This window comes from Cucurbita maxima, unplaced genomic scaffold (assembly GCF_002738345.1).
Source record: "Cucurbita maxima cultivar Rimu unplaced genomic scaffold, Cmax_1.0 Cma_Scf00019, whole genome shotgun sequence".
NCBI lineage: Eukaryota > Viridiplantae > Streptophyta > Magnoliopsida > Cucurbitales > Cucurbitaceae > Cucurbita > Cucurbita maxima.
Window position 1 is genome coordinate 2,893,783 of NW_019272035.1, and position 16,412 is coordinate 2,910,194.

At 36.0% G+C, this 16,412-nt stretch overlaps 3 protein-coding genes across 5 annotated transcripts; all 3 read right to left on the reverse strand.

The window, feature by feature from the left end:
* Window positions 1–308: 308 nt before the first annotated feature.
* LOC111494028 lies at window positions 309–1,370 on the reverse strand. Its single transcript, XM_023144014.1, has 2 exons — window positions 1,014–1,370; window positions 309–531 (listed from the first exon to the last, which is right to left on the reverse strand). Exons 1-2 carry the CDS (start codon window positions 1,274–1,276, stop codon window positions 492–494), a joined length of 303 nt encoding a protein of 100 aa, XP_022999782.1. The 5' UTR covers window positions 1,277–1,370; the 3' UTR covers window positions 309–491.
* Window positions 1,371–7,495: 6,125 nt separating this feature from the next.
* LOC111494027 (centromere protein V-like) lies at window positions 7,496–10,928 on the reverse strand. 3 transcript variants are annotated; one of them, XM_023144012.1, is made up of 3 exons: window positions 10,809–10,928; window positions 10,412–10,540; window positions 7,496–8,102 (listed from the first exon to the last, which is right to left on the reverse strand). In XM_023144012.1, exon 3 carries the CDS (start codon window positions 8,049–8,051, stop codon window positions 7,641–7,643), a length of 411 nt encoding a protein of 136 aa, XP_022999780.1. In that variant the 5' UTR covers window positions 8,052–8,102; window positions 10,412–10,540; window positions 10,809–10,928; the 3' UTR covers window positions 7,496–7,640. The 3 variants fall into 3 exon arrangements, with proteins under 3 accessions (XP_022999780.1, XP_022999779.1, XP_022999781.1); XM_023144011.1 differs by having other exon boundaries at window positions 10,804–10,891; XM_023144013.1 differs by lacking the exon at window positions 10,809–10,928 and adding an exon at window positions 10,714–10,734.
* A 2,363-nt stretch (window positions 10,929–13,291) lies between these two features.
* Window positions 13,292–16,412, reverse strand: LOC111494000 (transcription factor BHLH094-like). The gene is made up of 6 exons (XM_023143974.1): window positions 15,789–16,412; window positions 15,450–15,644; window positions 15,275–15,340; window positions 14,928–14,996; window positions 14,762–14,833; window positions 13,292–13,737 (listed from the first exon to the last, which is right to left on the reverse strand). The coding sequence occupies exons 1-6, from the start codon at window positions 16,152–16,154 to the stop codon at window positions 13,609–13,611; spliced, it is 897 nt and encodes a 298-aa protein (XP_022999742.1). The 5' UTR covers window positions 16,155–16,412; the 3' UTR covers window positions 13,292–13,608.

Genomic DNA, 16,412 nt, shown 5'->3' on the forward strand with positions numbered 1-16,412 from the left:
GAATTCACTTTATTAAGCTTAGGGAACCCTTCTCCCACCTTTTAATTAAAGTATAAAACAAACATCCCTTAATTATTATTTTAATTTTAATTACACAAACCTAATTTGGTGATCAAACAACCAATCAAATCTTTTTCTTTTCTTTTTATAATTATTTTTAAAAATTAGTTTGTGTTGTTTAATAAAAAATTATTCAACAAAATGTAAAATATTAGGTCACAAAAGTGGTTTTAAACTATTTTTTAAAAGCATTTATTTAAGTTTTAAATTTTATGCGGGTTCGATTTCGAAGTAGATAACACGCCCGGTAATAAATACACATAAACTTTAAAATTTAAAAATATAAAACAAAAATATTATCAAACGAGTCCTAAATTCTAACCGAGAATTGATATGATAAGTTTTCATCATTCACTCTTAAAGTAACACATACAAGATGGTTGATCGTGCAATGTTTGTGTCATCTTGAAAGCTCAGTTTCATTTCCAAGGTTAAGCCTTGCCGGGTGGTCTTCCAGAGTTTCCTGCTCTCCTACAAAACAAAAACCAAAAAACGTTCAAGTCTTGAGGAGTTTTTTGATTTTCGAGACATTTTTTAGGTTAATAATTATAGAAGGAAGTTGAATCATCGACTATTGAACGGATACTCAAAACTTAAGAACGAGTATTAGTAAAGGATAAAGAGATATTGATCAAGTAAAAAGGCAAGGAATATATTGAAGTACACACATATACACCTTTTATTTACTGTGGTTTTAAAGATGTTTGTGTCACCTTAAACCAAGGACTTTAAAGACACCCTTTAAGCTAAAAGAACTCAATGTAACAGTTTTAAAGGGCAAAGTGAGAAAAATTTTAACCTTTTATATCTCTCTCTCTTTCTCTCTCTAAATCTATCAAATTCAAATAAAAAAACAAGACATACAACACCCATGTCATGTTTTACGAGCGGAACTGAAGTAGCTCAATTGATTAAGACATATAATTTTACTACAAGTTCAAACAATGTAGTACCTGTTATGAATAGGATCAGGGCCATTAGGAACTCTTCTTTTACTCACGTAGTTGAGATGCCACTCTGAACGAACAACATCCTTGCCACCACGACCACCGACCACCTCCATTTCTTTAGAAATTCCACCGAATTGAGCTGCTGTCATCGTCGTTCCCATCCCGGTTGCCACCGATTGTCCCCGTTGATGGGAACCATTCACTAACAAAAGCCAAATAAACCCCATAACAGCCATGGCCTTACAAGAAGGAGAATAAGAACTCATTTCCTCTCTCTCTAGACAATATTATGCTCTTAAAGCTTGAACAACATGGGCAATCTTTGAGAGAAATCACTACATGACAGGATTTTGATTTTGGGATGTTGAGAGAGAGAGAGAGAGAGAGAGAGGAGAGAGAGAATAAATGGCTTCAAACATGAGGAGGAGGGAACCCTTGTTGCTTTATACTACGACACTCATCTTTTACTTTGGCTTTGTGTGTATTTTGATGCACAAACCAAAACAAAGAGACGTCTTTTTACTTACAAATGGAAAGAAAGAATCAAAATACGAAGTAATAAAGAGGATTATTATATTGTTGGTGGTCGCATGCATGCATGATAATATCCTTTTATGAGCTATTTATAAGAACATTAAGATGTATACAATTAAGAACATTAGATATACAACATCTTAAACTTGAGTTGATGTTAAATGTTTTTGCTTTTGTTTGTGGGTCACACACAAATTCACTTTTGAACTCAACCAAATCATTTACAATGATTTGAACTAAAGTTTAACATTGATATTGTAGGCTTGGAATAATATTTAAGGACAAACAAAGGATTCACTAGTAGTGGAAAAGAATCGTTGGACTAAGTCAACCATGTCCCGTGTTCAAAAAACATTTGTTACTCAAAAAACCCATTCAACCTAACTCAGGGTTATAAAGTTACGTGGGTTGGGTTGAGTTCAAAGAAATGAAAACGGTATGGATGAGATTGATTTATGGGTTTCTCTCAAATTAGATTGAGTTGAATCTGTTAGATGAACACAACTCTACACAATAGTATGATATTATCCACTTTGATCATAACCTCTCATGGCTTTGCTTTGGGCTTCCGCAAAAGGCTTGATGGCAATGGAGATAGTATTCTTTGATTATAAATCCATCATCAATCCCTAAATCAGTGATGTGGGACCAAAATCTTTTTTTGATAATTTTTTTTAACTATTTAGAGATAATTTTTCAAAATATACATTGAGATTGAGTTGCAAATTTTAATTTAATGTTAAAAAATAAATACATGTTTTACGAACTAAAATTTTACTTTTATTAAAAATAAAAATTTGAATAAATGACACAAATAACTCGAACCAATCAAACCCTAAAATTTAAATTTATAGTTAGACAATTATTTAATAAGAGTTGTTTGAGTTGAAAAAAGTATAGCATAAAGAATTGAGTAGGCTGACCCAACCCAACAAACGAACACCCCTAATAACAACTATATCTTCTTGCTTGATGACAAGTTTTCATTGCACGCTTGAACATTGGAGGTACATAGCTAGAAATCTTGAAAATCTATGTTTTAGGTATAAATCAAGCCACTTGTCTCAATGTTCAATTACAAGGTCGAGAGATAAAATGCTACAACAAACTTTAAGAGATGTCAAACTACGCTAAACTCAGACAAATGAGATCTATAAGATGTTGGAGTCTTTTCTTATAATGTTGTGTCAAAGTCGAGCTTCGATGTATCATGAAGCCTTTTACTATGGGAGTCAAGGTTGAGATGTGGCCAGCCATGTAACTCACGTAGGTATCAGCTTTTCAATTTTAATTACCCAATTAAAAATTGTGTTTTGGTCTCCTTTCGCCAATTAGGGGGAATGTAATGGTGTCCTCCGCTGTGGTATGATGGAGGAAGAGATATTTTGATTTGTGCTCTAAATTATTGATGGACGTTATCTCCCCGTTGAACTTGTTTGATTGTGTGTATGATTTATACCTTACAATTTCTATGCATCAAGGGCTGATAGGAATACCTTCTTAAATAACATTTGTGAACGGGTATACATGATTCATGTGTTAAAGACGGTTGATAAATATATTTTCTTAGTAGAGCATGCATCAATATCACAGTTAAGATTAGGGCGCTATAGCTAGTGCGGTTTACATGTAGAATTAGAGGTTAGATCTATGTGCACCCAGGGATTGGTTAAGCTGAGGAGCTAACCTAGAACGTCATGGAATTGAGAAAATGGAATTTAAACCCCATGAACGCCTCTAAGAACCTAGTAGACATCTATGGTGTCTTAACATGATTTAGGTAACTTACAAAATCACAAAACTAGTTGAGTTACTATTGAGTGTAGAGTCAGGTCAGGGCCAACGCTCTAATCCTGTTAAACCAGTTCTTATGAAGAAATAAGGACTAAATGGGTAGTTAGCTCAAGGCATGAACCTCTATTGAGTGTAGAACAGACGAACCTATAAACCAATCCTTGTTAGACTTGGGACTACATGGGTAGGTGTCACAATGAGAGCCCCTATTGACTGTAGGAAGGAGTCAAGGATGACACCGCGACTTCGTAAAGTGATCTTGGAAGAGATCAAAGACTACGCGGGTAGGTGGTTTAGTATAAACAGTTTTATTGAGTGTAGGAACGAGTCAAGATGCCGTAAACCAGTCTTGAAAAGCAACTAGAGACTACACGGGTAGACGATCAATGAGGAATCAATTAGAACCTCATATAGACCAAGAGAAAGCCGTGGAAACCTACTAGGAGAAGGAAGCATGAGAGCCTACAAGTAGGTTACTTACTGAGCATATTTTTATATTCACCAATTTTTCCTTTTCTTTTTTAGGTACTGGACAAGGTAGAGAGATACTCGAGAGCTGCACTGTCACAGAGGGGTGTCGACCAGTGGCGTCAGTTAGTTGTATTCTTTTTAGGGTTGATTTTGTATCTCGTACCCCTATTCCCTGTTTGTAAATAACTTGGAACTTTCGACACTGGTGTCTTTTAAACCACGCAAAATTTTGCATTATTTTCTATATTTTCAATATTGTTCTTTATTTTATTATTATTATTATTATTATTATTTGTGTGTGTTCAATTTCGTATTTTTTCATATCAATCCCATTTCTCAAAATCTCAAAAATTGGATCGTGATGCGAGCAATGTTTACATTTCAAAACAACATGCATATATTCTCACCAAGGCTCTAGCATGGGTTAAACTTCGCAGACATGCAAAAGTTGTTCGAAGTGAAGAATCTCGATCAAGTCAAGCTTACGGGTGAGAATGTGAGTAAATAAGTTCGACTAAGTAAAGATAGTTATTAACTTGAGCAAGGAAAATGGTTAGGCATTTATTCAAGAGAATTGTTTCTATTGATAAATGGTAGATCAAGTTTAGAACAATAGTCAGTGATTTATTTAGGTTCTTAATACAAAGAAACTCCCTTCTCAAGTTGTTCTATATGCTTCACTTATTTGTTTCCGTGTACTTCAATCAAAGGTCTGTTCGATGAGTCCTAAACCCTAAACTCCAACTCTTAATTTCATAAGAGAAGGGTTGTCATAATAATTATTAATCCAAGACCCATTCCACGAGAACTCACTGGATAGGTCAGATGGTGCCCATCTACCAAAACTGCTTGACTAAGGGAATAATTTGCGGGTATAGTGAGACGTATAACATAACAACAACATTATTGAATGTAGAAAATCTATCGACAAAAATCATACCCGAAAACCATCTTTTTTAGTGTAAAGAATACACAAATCATTCTAGAATATCATATAGTAAAAAGTTGGTAGCTTCTTTTATTATTATTATTATTATTAGTGTAGAAACAACATAATTAACACTAAAAAAGGATTCCTAAATGCTTCAAATCTATTTTCAATCTTTTTAATGTTCACAAAATTCCATAATCTAATCTTCAATATAAAATAATTGTTTGGTGGGAGAGAATATATCCAATAACTTTGTTAATCCAACCAGCTTCTCCCTCAAGATATGCTCATGCATGAAATTATGGTAGAATCTTTATGTTCATGGGACATATTATTTTATTTATTTAAATGAATGAGACAAAATGCATATTTTATAATTTAAATTATATGGGCAAAATTCATCTAGCTGGCGGAAAATTGATTCGTTTCGTTGATCTCTTTTAAATTTTTTCGATAATTTCAAATGGCGGTGTTAGGAATCACGACTCACTACAATGGTATGATATTGTCCACTTTGAGCATAAACTCTTATGACTTTGTTTTGAGCTTCCCCAAAAGGCTTCTGTGAATGTTTGATTAATCCACCACACCTAAATGGTGTGAAAGTTATCTTATTTATAATCAAATGAATTACAAGGATATGAAAATAGTAATAAATGGAAATAACAATAAATTGAAAGATACTTATGATAATAGTGCAAATATTAGATATTTGCCTTATAATAAAATATCAAATATAATATATATGGTAAACTATAATTTATTACTAAATATCCTTAACAGCTTCCTACGAGTTAGTATTGCTTATTTATAAACCAATGATCTTCTACTTAATTAACAAATGTGGGACTCACTCCCAATAATTCTCAACATGTTTGGAGCGTCATTTAATAACACATCTAGTAAGTTAGTTAATGTAGTTCACTAGTATCGACTCTCTCGTGTGTTGTCTAATTTTTCTTCTAACATGTATTAATTATGGGTGTTAAAAAAGTTCAATGACTTGAAAAGCCCGACCAATTCAACTCAACTCATAAAGTTTGGGTTAGATTATCATCTCATTTAGGTTGGATTTAAATAACATTAAAAAAAAAAAAAAAAAAAAAAACTCATGAGGTTGGTTAGTCTCACTATTAAACTTATGGGTATGATTAGATTTTCATTTTTGTCCGTTATATTAACAGCCCGCCTCACGATTTTAAAATACATTTTTGATGATAGCTTAAAGATTAAAAATATAAGTTCAAATTTTAAAAAAATATTTTATAATTGGGTTGAATTAAAAAATTTACGAGTTTAAAAAATATTCAAATTTGACCTAACTCAATCCACGAACCTCCCATTAATCATTCTAAGCACCTTATTATTGAAATAAGTTCCCTTAAATTGGATTTGATTATAATAATAAGCCTTGAAAGCTACGAATGGGAGGGATTCTCTTCCCCAAAGGCCAATATATTCCCAAAATCAAAATGTGTAGCCGCTAAAGGCATAGTTTAAAAACAAATTCTAAACCATTTTTTTAATTATAAAAATTTACTTATTTTTAATGATTTTTTAATGACCCGAATATTTTTCGAATTTCGACTGTATCAACTCATTAATGGACGTAAAATTGAGTGCTAAGAGACTATCTCAGTTGATGATCGTTATTAGTACCTAACCAATGGAATCAAGCATGACTCGTTAGAGTACCTTAGTCTAAAATATACATTAATAATATTATGTTATCAGCTTACTACTGATGTGTAGGTGGGTTCGTGTGGGACTCTATCTCAACCGATGATAGCCGACACTCAATCTATGGAGTCAAGACCTACCCACCAAACTCTTAAGTTGGTGTATGTCAACATGATAAATGAAGGTAATTGTCATAACCAGAAAAATATATATTTATGCAATTATACTCATCTAGCATCATATGAAACAACATGAAAAAACTTTTATAATAACATCAATATCAACCAACATTTAATATTTAAAATTCAACCTAGTACCAAGTCATTGCTTTATAAGAGTCACTTCGTTAGCAATCTGCCGAAAAGTTACTATCTACTCTACTAAATATTCTCAAATCAACCGGAAACAAAATTTAGTATACTAACTCATTTTTACACCTCGTCTTAAAAATAAAATTTAGTATACTAACTCATTTTTACCCCTTGTCTTAAAAATTCCAAATTATGTAAATTTAAACATAAAATGACGTCCATGGTTAGGGACTAATTTACAGCATTTAAAACGAGTTTGATCCTTGCACAATCCTCACTAGAAAAGGTTCATGCTTTCACTTTGGTTTATGTTCAAATGCATTCGGGCTTGCAAATGTAACCTCTAATGACTATGGGTAATTCGGTTTGAGGTCGTTTGAAGTGTAGGTCACTAAACTTTAGTGATTTGACCCATATAGATTGCCTAATATTGTTATTCAGAGCTCGTCATCATAGCAATTGATGCACTAGTCAAAAGTCGAGTGCATGGCGACCGTCGTGAGTCTATCACCCTCATCAAGAAGCAAAATTAAATGTTTAAGGACATAATAAACACTTTCGAAAGTTCAAAACCTAATTCAAAGTTTAGAAACTAAACTGGTAATTTAACCTAAATGGACTCTAACAATCTAGAATAGGTTTAAACCAAACAAACAACACATTTTTTTATTTGGTTTGAGTCTTAGTTTTCATTGTGTGGCAAAAGAGGGAAAATACAATGGTCAAAAGGGATAACAGAACAGTCCAAGAAGAGTTAGACTCGGTAGAAATATGGTGTGGCAGCATACAAGACTCGAGACTCGAGAATACGAATATACATTTGATACAAATACAAGTCTAAATAAAGTTCGTGTCAACAGTCATAAACATAGATTATAGCAAATATCAAAATGCATATCAACTAATGTTCTAAGATAGCTTAGAAAATGAAGCAATGCCTGTATGACCATAAGAGGCCTCCCAGTTGCTCCCATCAAACTGCCTAATCTCAACGTAGGCCAATGTTCCAGGATCAACACATTTGAAAGTAATGGCAACTCCATCTGGGTTTGAACGTGGATGGTAAAATGAGGTAATGCCACAAACTTTACAGAAGGTATGTTTTGCAGTGTGAGTACCAAACGTATAGGTTGAAATAAAGTTCTTGGAATCTCCTAAAAGTTTGAACCGTTCCAAAGGCACAATAAAATGTGTATTGGCCCTCATGAAGCAATCAGAACAGTTGCAATCCCAAGCTACGACACTAGCAGGTGCTTCGACTCGCCATCTTACTTTCTTGCAGTGGCACCCACCGTTATGCACAACTAACTCGGAATCCATTATAGAAGAAACCACCCCTTTCGATCTTTCAGTGAATGATTGTTCGTTTTCCTGATAAGAAATGGCCATAGGATTCAAATCTTCATCTTATTGTAAACTAGCCCTGCTAAACTAACTAATTCGAAAAGGAAAATTGTTCTAGAATCAAATTGTATTCTCTTACTATTTTTCGATTCTTTTCTTTTTGACAAGAGACGAACGTTTCATCGAGAAAAATAGAATACAGCCAAAACGCCACAGGAGAGACAAATTCCTCAAGTGTAGGGGTGGATTGTGAGATCCCACATCGATTGGAGAGAGGAACTGTGAGATCCCACATCGGTTGGAGAGAGGAACTGTGAGATCCCACATCGGTTGGAGAGGGGAACAAAACATTCCTTATAAGGGTGTGGAAACCTCGCTCTAGTAGATGCGTTTTGAAATCGTGAGATTGACGACAATACGTAATGGGCCAAAGCGGACAATATCTATTAATGGTGAGCTTGAGCTGTTACAGGAAAGAGTGTCACCGAGGATGCTAGGCTCCGAAGCTAGGCTCCGAAGGGGGTGGTGGATTGCGAGATTCCACATCGGTTGGAGAGGGAACGAAGCATTTTTTACAAGGGTGTGGAAACCTCTCCCTAGCATACACGTTTTAAAACCTTGAGGGAAAACCTGGAAAGGAAAACCCAAAGAGAACAATATTTTACTAGCAGTGGGCTTGGGTTGTTACAGGAACGAGTGTCGGCAATGACGCTAGGCCCCAAAAGGGTGGATTGTGAGATCTCACATCGGTAGGAGATGGGAACGAAACATTTTTTATAAGAGTGTGAAAACCTCTCCCTAGCAGATGCATTTTAAAATCTTGAAGGGAAGCCCGGAAGGGAAAGTCCAAAGAGGACAACTTCTGCTAGCGGTAGACCTGGGCTGTTACATTAAGGGGAGGAGAATTAAAAAATTGCTTCCAATCTAAGTTGATTAAAAAGCTGTCATAATTACTGAAATCCGTATAAATGGTACTCTAATTTGAGGTCATCTACTGTATTATACATTTAGCCATTAGTTCAGACATCATTGAAGATCCTATTGTTTCTTTCTAATCTTTGCGTTGGATCTGCTAACTCAAAAAACACTTTTAGAAGCCAGTTTTCCATGGCTTTGAAGACAGAGATCAAGACCAAAAATTCAAAAAGATAGTAGAAAAATTGAAGTAAATGACGAAAATATTCGTAGGTTCCACATTCTTTCTACATTAATGATAAAAATTGAGTAATAAGCTTCGTGTAGGATATGGGGTCTCAAACTTGACCATTCAAGAGCACTTACCGCCCCAAAATAGCTTGGATAAAGTAGAACGCAACCTTGAAATGATTAGAGTTGTGCTTCAAAATAACCAATTTACATGAAAAGATTCTTTTTAATCTATCTTCGTCAAGGCCAAACTAGAGATCAAATGTAACGACCCAAGCTCACCACTAGCAAATATTGTCATGTTTGGGCTTTCTCTTCCAGGCTTCCTCTCAAGGTTTTTAAAATGTGTCTGCTAACCTTATAAGGTTGTTTCGTTCTCCTCCCTAACCGACGTGGGATCTCACAATCTATCCCCTTCGGGGCCCAGCGTCCCCGTTGGCACTCATTCCCTTCTCCAATCGATATGGAGCCTCCCCAATCCACCCCCTTTGGGGCCAGCGTCCTTGCTGGCACATCGCCTCGTGTCCACCCCCTTCGGGGCTCAGCCTCCTCATTGGCACATTACCTAGTTTCTGGCTCTGATACCATTTGGAACGGCCCAAGCCCACCGCTAGCAGATATTGTCCTCTTTGGGCTTTCCCTCCCAGACTTCCTCTCGAAGTTTTTAAAACATGTTTGTTAGGGAGAGGTTTCCACACCCTTATAAAAAATGTTTCGTTCTTCTCCCCAACCGATGTGGGATCTCACATCAAACTTGGAAGAAAACTAGATCCACATTCTTATATTTTTCTATCAAAAACTCCTTCATAAGCCTACATACAACCTTAACTGATATGCTAGAATAAATACTCAAACCAAAAACTGGGATGTGGCTACCATGTTACTACAATATCACATAAGAAAGGAAAGAATGTCAATCCAATTATATGCTCCTCAGGGCCTTTTCTCAAGGTGGCCTTCGATTGTCTAAGAGGAACCCTCCTAATTACTACTCCAACAATGTAAGTAACTTTCTTTCTCATCCCAAATTGGATGAAGCTTAAATCACAGATTCAAAATCAAAGGCCAGCAAGAACAGAATTTAACAAACATAAACGGAATCACATATCAAAGCTTTCGAACATGACCACCAACTGGCAATATATTACACTAAAAGAATGCAGAGATGGTAGTTTTCAATATGAACATACCTTAAACAGGGGGATCCTGTCACAATGTTAATTGAATAGCTCAGTAAACGTCAAGGAGTTGTTAAATTCTCAAATCGAACCCTAAACCATTTGGAGAGTCTCCTCCTTCTTATATAGTCAAATCCAACCCTGATACAAATCATTGAAGCATTTAAACAGAAAGTACTTCCCTCGATTTGGTTTTTAATTTTAACATCTATAAGCAGTGATTAAGTTGAAATCATTTTCGGGCATCCGAACGAAAGGGGGGTGGGGTAAGGATTGATGAATCAGAAAGAAAGAAATCTATAATGTTCACTCACAATTACACAGAGAAAGAGGACGAGGAAGTATCCGGATCAAAAAATTGGATTAAGAGAAAGCTAAGAGCAAGAAAAGAAGAGCAAACGAACCTCACCTGTGGACTGTGGGCGTTCGCAATTGTGAATCAGGGAGCTGGTGGCCACAGCTTACGGGCATTCAGTGCGAAGTATTATCAAAATTGTTCCTTGGGGATAATTTTGCGAATAAAGTTTTTAATTTTGAAAATGTGTCACATTTAGAAAATTATTAAATAAAATTCCCTCAATCTGACCTGATATGATCTTGACTTGCAACGTGGACCTACCTCTCAACAATTATCAACACGTAAATGTTGGTTTTGAGGGCCCATAGGGGATTTTGTTGTGAAGCATAGTCAGGTATGAACGACCTTTGTTGACCAAAATTGGAGTGGTTAAATTAGCTTTTTAAGGCTTCAAATCTAGGTTCAAAGGTAAAATAGACAGATGATTACGATTTTGCACGCTATCGTCATCAATAGTAATCTACACTCCATATGTAACCAAAGAAGAGTAGGAACGAGTATAAAAATTCTCAGTAAGCTCCACCTATAATCTCTCATCGAAACTTCTCCTATTCAATTTTTCAAAAGTTAGGTGTGCAATTAAGGTCCTATCTAGCCCTATCTCGCTCTTAAGGTCTATATATCATATTTACTCTTATTCCAAGGGTGTAACTCACTCATCGGGGCGTATTCGAGTTTCAGGGTGCACTTAACCTCTTATTTTCTACTTTTCAGGGTCCATCAAGTCATCACACCTCGTGCACATAAGTTAGGGTGCCCTTGTACGTTTTGGGCTCTAGGAAGTCTAACAGATATAAAAGAGTCACCGCTCGCAATAGGTGACCTCTTAATCTCCCTATATCTCCATGCATGCATATTATTAAGTGTTAGGCGAATGCTCCTCTAATGGCACTCGACAAACTCCCTATTCCTACATCACTCTAGGCTAGAATAGTGAAAATGGGCATCCCACTAAGCACACCTAAAACTCCCCCAACAGTACCCTCTAGTGTATCATGGGTCCTAAGTGGGTGATGTCGCATTCCTATATGCTAAGTTGATCCTCACCAATCAGGAGAGTATATGACTAAGGATTGCACCCCACCGTTCCTACATAGACGTAGTTGATCTATGTCGTCATAACGAACCTTAAATGTAGCTTATGGACCAAAGAAAAATAAAACATATGCTAAAACTCATTAATTAGGCCATACGTATCCTCTAGGGCAAATAACATCTAGTTCATATGTGTTCCAACCTCTTATCTTGCTTTTGGGGACATAAACAAAATTTAATCATACATCATACATATGTGCGTAATATACATGCATATTGAGTAAGGTACGATCAATCATACATGTCATAGTCCTCACAAAGCATTTAAAAACATTTAGATTTGCATAGTAGAAGTCCTAAAATGAGCAATAAAACTAAACTGTCATTAATTCATAATTTGAGGCTTAGCTAATCCATTTTCATGTTCAATTCATCCTTACATCATGCTAACAGCTCATATGTCTGAATCCGGTCAATTCTTACAAGTTACTTATTTAGTCGATCCAATTCTCAATCTTCTACAACCTTCATTGATCTTGTAGATCTCCTCACCCCGAATCCATTAAGATAAACTTCATAAAAATCATTCAAGATTGAGGGAGATATCCTCGTCTGTAGCTCAAACCAAACTTGATCTCCTTCCTCAAGCTCTAACCGACGTATACTTGTAATATTTGACTAAAATAAGTTGTTTCAGAGTTAAAGAGGAGGATTTTATATCAATGCGACTAAAGTCTTGAAAAGCATGATTGATGGTTAAAAATTTGCATGCATCCTAATGTTGATGCATTATCTAGTATTGTGTAAAAACTAAGCAACTATCAACTCTGGTTGAATTTCAAGCCTGAATTGTTATGAAATTATTGGAATGAATTATAAATGTATGAGGTGACATGATTATAATTGGATGGAAATGAGCCCGATTTTGATTTTAATTTAAAATTAAAGGTTAAATAAACTTATATTAAAAAAAAACTTATATGACTCCGAATATAAGGTTGAAGTTTGTGGGAACATCAATGAGAGTTCTAAAATTGAGACGTCTATTTATCTTGCAAGACGGGACCCGCCTAGAACAAAAATATTAATAAATCGGATAAAAAATTAATTAATCAATTTTCATTTAGAATTACAGGACACTTCCTATAAGTCAAATTTTCATTCATAATTACAGGTCACTCTACTACAAGTGTATAGACTTGTATTGAAAATCAAACGTCTGTTTTATCCCTACAATTATATATTTCACCTTAATTACAACTAATTACAAATCACTAAAAGAAATATACAAGAGAGGAACAAAATCCAGTTTTTACGGTCAAATCCAAACCCTTATTCATTATGAGGTATTACCTGAAGTCCAAATATGGCACTTTCAAGGATTCATAGGCACTGTACCAAAGGGACAGGCTAATCTATAATGGCTTTAAATGTAAACAAACTCTGAAGAACAGAAGAAAAAAGCAGAAGCTCTGCAACAAAAATAATGATAATGATAATAATAATCATGTTGAAAATTCATTCCAAGCAATACTTTATTTTCACAAGAATAATGCTTGTTCAGCAGGTTAACTTTTTAGTATTTGTATGAAGGAGTTTATGAGCAGAGATATCAGAGAATCTACTTTCCAACACACTAACAGATGTTCAATCACTAACTTAAAAGCAGATCTATGATGAACAGCATCCATATCTTCATGCTTCAGTCTAACATTTTAACTCTACCTTTCATTTTTCCATATGGACTATACTTGTTGAGAGCTCTACTACAGCTCTTTCTTGCTTTTATTAGTAATGGTTGAGAGAATTTACTAGACTATGTCGTTCTTTCGAAACTGCCACCGATCTGCATATGTAGCCATTCGGGTGATGACCCACGGCTGTATTCTCTTGTTGCTTGTGAGCCGAACGTCGCACCAGTTGTATCGAATGTCTGTTGGCCATACTGAAATAGAAAAAATTAGATTTGTTATGGTAGAATGATATTTCAAGAGAAAAAATGGATCTTCATCTCCCTGAATCTTTCCCCTGGTTTCACCCTACAAGAACTTAAACTTGTGATTTAAGAACGTCAAAAGAACCATAGTTTTCTATTTCTGTAACCAAATCCTAATTTATGCCAATGGCTGTGAGGAAGCATAAAAAGGGTTATTTCCATCTGCAATTTTAGAGAGACGCGAAATCGAAAGCCTATGGGGTCGAGTCTATTGTATTTTTTAAAGAGTGTACATGTGAGATCCCATATCGGTTGGGGAGGAGATCGAAGCATTCTTTATAAGGCTATAAAAATCTCTCCCTAGCATATGCGTTTTAAAAACCTCGAGGGGAATCTCGAAATGGAAAGCCCAAAGACGACAATATCTGCTAGTAGTGGGCTTGAACCGTTACAAATGGTATTAGAGCCAGACACCAGGCGATGTGCCAGCGAGGAGGCTAAGCCCCGAAGGAAGGTGGATACGAGGTGGTGTGCCAGCAAGGACGATGAGCCTCAAAAAGGGATGGATTGAGGTTCTTATATCGATTGGAGAAGGGAACAAGTGTCAGCGAGAACGTTGGGCCCCGAAGGGAGGGTGGATTGTGAGATCCTACATCGGTTAGAAAGGAGAACAAAACATTATTTATATGGGTGTGAAAACCTCTCCTTAGCAAATGCGTTTTAAAAACCTTGAGGGGAAGCCCAAAAGAGAGCCCAAAGAGGACAATATCTGCTAGTGGTGGGATGTGTACTCCCATCTGTTTGTAATTCTCACCAACTATGTGAATGAAGAGTTCACTTTCATTCTCCTTTAGTGAGAATAGATCAAACCCACTCAGCTTTGAATATCATAATTCAAAAATTTGCTATCCAAGATCAAAAGTTAAAATTGATATAGAGTAAAAACATGCATGACTTCGGATCTTCATAACGAATAGTTGAATACATAGAATCAAATAGCAAAATGAACAGAAAATTTGTTTCAGATACTCACATCTTTAGGAGAAAACACTTCAATTCCAGGGCCAATTCTCGAATTAACTGCTTCTAGCTTCATTGACAAGAACTGCACATCAATTGAAAATTGATTACCATGGAGTTCAGTACTTTTCAGGTCTACAAGAAGGCAATATCCATAACTAGAAAGGTTCGAGTAATACCTCAACCTGACTCTGAAGAGATTGAATGTAATTGATTATCTCATCTAGTACAAGAGCTTTTCCAATGACCTGAGAACTTCCAACTCTTAATTCCATGCTTACAACTTAAAAGTGACAACCAATTATTGAAAAGTTGACAAGCTATCAATGATTTGGGGGAATCAAAGAACACATGGCCAGATGGTTTTATTGGAGAATTCTTTGAAAAAGTTTCAAACATTGTCAAATCTTACAACATGAACTTGTTCCAGGATTCTTTTCATAAATGACATCTCAGTAAGCTCGAAGGAAAAAAAACGCCGCATTAATGGGATATATAAAATACTGTTAATCACAAAGGGATCTACCTTATTACACCCAGGGACCAAATCTTGTAGAATTTTCATTCTCTCACTTATCTTTTCTCTTCTGGCCTGTTCATCAGAGTATTCTAATCAACAAGAGATATTCAAGAATCCAACAGATACACAGAGAAACCCAAGTTGGTAGCACTAATACATAACTAATGGCTTGAGTGAGTACCCTTTCTGCTAGACTATGGCTATCAGTTGCTTGGCCCCTTCTCGCTCGCACATGGATGTAATCCAATTTGGGTTTTTCTGGAGGGGGTTGAGAGTTCTCCACGGCCTTGCCAGATCTGGGTTCCGCTTCTGTTTTAGATTCGTGTTTATCATCTCTACAAGCCGCTGATTTAAGGCGTTTTCCACCAGAGTCATTCTGTCGAACAGTTGGCAGGCACAAAGATATAATATGATTCAAATTCTCAGTTTCAATAGACCAATTTCATTCTAGATTTAACCAGAGAAAACGAAACAGAATTCAGATCAATGTAATGGAAGTCAAGAGAGAAGAAACGAATACCGCGGCGCCGCTATTGCCACTGACATTGTTGCCATTACTAGACGAACTGAGCTTGGGCGAATCTTGGTCTGAATCAAGCCGCTTCTTGGAAACGCCACGGGCATGAGCTAGTCTCTGCAGCAGCAGCAAGTTCATTGGAACACTAGACGAAACCTCTGGATTCCCCATGGCAAGCTCTTCAAACTGTCCCAAATTATGGGCGAGGTGAGCCATCCTGAGAGCGAGTCCAGGTTCAGATTCATCAACACCGGTTCCGCCATTAATTGGGAACTGCCAGATCTCTGGGAGATTGTAGGGCGTGATATTGGCATTGGCATTTGGGTTACTTGGAAATGAGCCATCGTTCATCAGAGTAGGTGGATTCATTTCGATTCCCAAAAGCTTCTTCTGGGGATTCAAATTAGAAGTATGAGTATCAATAAGCTCATAATATTGGGAATTACAGAGAACCCAGAAGCGGTGAATGCTCAGATTATTGAAAAACCTGCAGATTTCTGTGATGAAAAGACACAGAAAGAGAGAGAGATGTGGAGTTTAAGTAGGTTCGAAAAGGAAGGCGAGTGAAAACGATTGAATTTATGCTTATGACTGCGAAAGAGAGAGAGAAAATAAAAAAAAAAGTAT

Coding starts and splice junctions, on each gene's coding strand:
- LOC111494028 (XM_023144014.1), bottom strand. CDS start 1,276: ATGAGTTCTTATTCTCCTTCTTGTAAGGCCATGGCTGTTATGGGGTTT. Junction 532..1,013: donor CCTGATCCTATTCATAACAG/GTACTACATTGT, acceptor TTTGTTTTGTAG/GAGAGCAGGAAACTCTGGAA.
- LOC111494027 (XM_023144012.1), bottom strand. CDS start 8,051: ATGGATTCCGAGTTAGTTGTGCATAACGGTGGGTGCCACTGCAAGAAA.
- LOC111494000 (XM_023143974.1), bottom strand. CDS start 16,154: ATGAATCCACCTACTCTGATGAACGATGGCTCATTTCCAAGTAACCCA. Junction 15,341..15,449: donor GCCATAGTCTAGCAGAAAGG/GTACTCACTCAA, acceptor TCTGATGAACAG/GCCAGAAGAGAAAAGATAAG. Junction 14,834..14,927: donor CTCTTCAGAGTCAGGTTGAG/GTATTACTCGAA, acceptor ATTGATGTGCAG/TTCTTGTCAATGAAGCTAGA.